At 59.8% G+C, this 2,482-nt stretch overlaps 1 protein-coding gene across 1 annotated transcript in view; it reads right to left on the reverse strand.

Annotated features, from left to right (window-relative positions):
• Positions 1 to 2,482, reverse strand: part of CD177 (CD177 molecule) — a 14,328-nt gene that overhangs the window by 11,321 nt on the left and 525 nt on the right. The window contains exons 2-3 of the mRNA XM_011368104.1: positions 1,795 to 1,914; positions 1,480 to 1,593 (exon numbers count right to left, since the gene is read on the reverse strand). Coding sequence (XP_011366406.1) covers positions 1,480 to 1,593; positions 1,795 to 1,914 — 234 coding nt within the window. The remainder of the gene's footprint in view (positions 1 to 1,479; positions 1,594 to 1,794; positions 1,915 to 2,482) is intronic.

Genomic DNA, 2,482 nt, shown 5'->3' on the forward strand with positions numbered 1-2,482 from the left:
ACCACCGGCAGGCCTCCCTGCCCCTTCCTCGCTCCCGCACCAATACCCATTCCCAAGACACCAGGTCGTTTCCTGTCTCCTGGTCCCGCACCACGTCCCCTTCTGCTTGGACTGGCTCTCCTGGGGTCACCCACACCCACCTCGTCCATCCGGAAAACTTGCAATCACCCCATCCCAGCTGCGCTGCATCTCTTGACGAGCTCTCCTCAGGCAGAGCCGAGGGTCGCTGCCTGGAAACCTCCGATCAATCCCACCCCCAGGCCTTGCGAGGCTGTTTTCTCTGCCTGTTAGTGTCCTTTTCCTCTGCTACTAATAAGCTGCAGGTCGTCTTTAGGACATGGCTCACGGGTCACCTCCTCCGCGAAGCCCTCCTCGATACCCCACCCCAGGACATCAGGATCTCCCTTCCCTAGGCTTCCCAACCACTCTCTACCACAGCCCTGTGACCGTCCGTGATGTCGCCGCTCCTCATCCTGGAGGCCCTTCAGGGCAGGGACGAGGTCTGAGTCCTCTGGGGTCTCCAAGGGAGGTCTTGGAATCCTGCACAGACTGACATCCCACCTGAGCCAGCCCTTGTGCGGCAGTGACATCCAGGCCCTGTCCTCAAGGCTCCCAGTCTAGCCAGACAGGTCCAGGCACACGGACAATGTTTGCTGAATTCACTCAACTTCCTCCTTGAAGCTTTAGGGGCAGGGTGCGGGGGGCGGATGAGGAAACCCAGGGTCGGACTGGGAGGCCCCCCCGCTCTCCTGAGGCCCCGGTCCTCCCCCCGCCACAGAGGTGCTCCTCGCGCAGACCGTGCGGGCCGCACTCAGTAGGTGGGGACCCTCCCTGTGTCCCCGCTGGGCTGTTGCTTTCCCTCTCACACCCAAAGCACCTCGATTTTCTCTCTGACCTTTCCTGTGCAGTATGGCCACTGGGAGCTCCAGAAGAACGGGTGGGGCTCGGCTGAGGGAGGGTTGGTGGTCAAGGGAAAGTGGGAGACCCAGGACTACCCAAGGTCCAGAGTGTAAAGAAATAGCTAGGAAAGCAGAAGTCGCTCCCAGCATGAAAGCCCGTGGATGCCGCCGCACTCATGTCCACTCCCAATGGATAAAGCAGAATACAAAGCGGCCAGCCCTCCCTGCTCCTCTGACCACCCCCTCCCCGCTCCCATCAGCACAGGCTGCCCCAACTTACTGGCCGGTCCTGGAGTCGCTTAAAATACCCACCAGTGGGTTCCTGTCCTGTACATCTGTCCCCTGGACCCATGCCCTGTTTCTCCCCTTCAGCTGGACAATCGTACCGGCAGCCTCACCACGAAGCGCCTACCGGGACAATCCGTCACCTTTCACATGCTCGAGTGACTGACGCACTTGTACATTCCTTGTGGGTGCTGGCACTGGGGGGACGTGTTTGAATGTCTGACTTTCACGAGAGTCGTCGTGCCCCGGGGCTGCAGGGCAGGTCACAGCCTGGTCTTTCTGGCGTGGGACTCACCATCACCACAGTTCTCGGTCAAAGACAGGGGTCCGATTTCATTGGTTTCATTCAGCAGATTGCAGGTCGCTTCGGTCATGCATCCCTGAACTCTCAGATTGGTGTCCATACCGACTGTGGACAGGAGGCAAGGCAGAGAGGGAGAGGAGGAGAGAAGGAGAGACCAGCGCTGGGACCGCCCGGCCCTGGGAAGCCAGGCCCACCCTCCTCCAGGCCCCAGGCCTCAGCAACCCTCTCTCTCCAGAGGCTCAGATCTCGGTCCTCAGACCCGCCCTGCCTTCAGTGGTCCGAGGGCAACACGATGTCTCAGCTCACCTCCCCGGACCTGGAGGACCCCCTTGTAGCAGTGCATGTGCCCGGCAGGGCAGGTCAGCTTCTTTTCAGAGTCACAACCTTCTGTAGACAAGCAGACTGGACACTGCACGGACCCCGGGACTGGGGAGGCGAGAGAGGAAGGAAGGCCTGAGCACGCTCACACTCAGATCAGGTGCCTTCTACCTGTCTCCCCTTTCCTGGTCCCCAGGATCAAGCTTCTCAGTCCCCCCAGATGTGCCCTGCTGGGGCTCCTCTCATGCAGGCCTGGGGTGCAGGAACTTAGGGTCGTGCGGCTACATCGGGAGGAAGGGAGCATGAGGTCTGCGGAGGGGCCCTGGGGAATGAGGAACCAGGGCAAATTTCATCCACAACCCGCACTACAGGGTCCAAGCAAACAAGATGACGCTAAGAACAGAGCAACGTAAAACATCACCCCAAACCCGGTTTACGATACAGATGAGGACAGTGGAAAGTAACAGGCCAATTTTGCTTCGTAAAAGAAAATACCAGAATCTGATTAGAAACGGGTGAACCAAACCCAACACACAGAAAACCGAGCAAGCCCAACTTAGGGCCATCGCTGAGTCTGGGGTGGGGGGTCGGACGTCAGAAGGTGTGTCCAGTTCGCTGCCCCAGGACCGTTAGAAGATGCTGCCCTGGGCAGGGGTGGGAGGGGGGTCCTGGGGGT

The sequence above is a fragment of the Pteropus vampyrus genome, unplaced genomic scaffold, assembly GCF_000151845.1.
Source record: "Pteropus vampyrus isolate Shadow unplaced genomic scaffold, Pvam_2.0 Scaffold138, whole genome shotgun sequence".
NCBI classification, from domain to species: domain Eukaryota; kingdom Metazoa; phylum Chordata; class Mammalia; order Chiroptera; family Pteropodidae; genus Pteropus; species Pteropus vampyrus.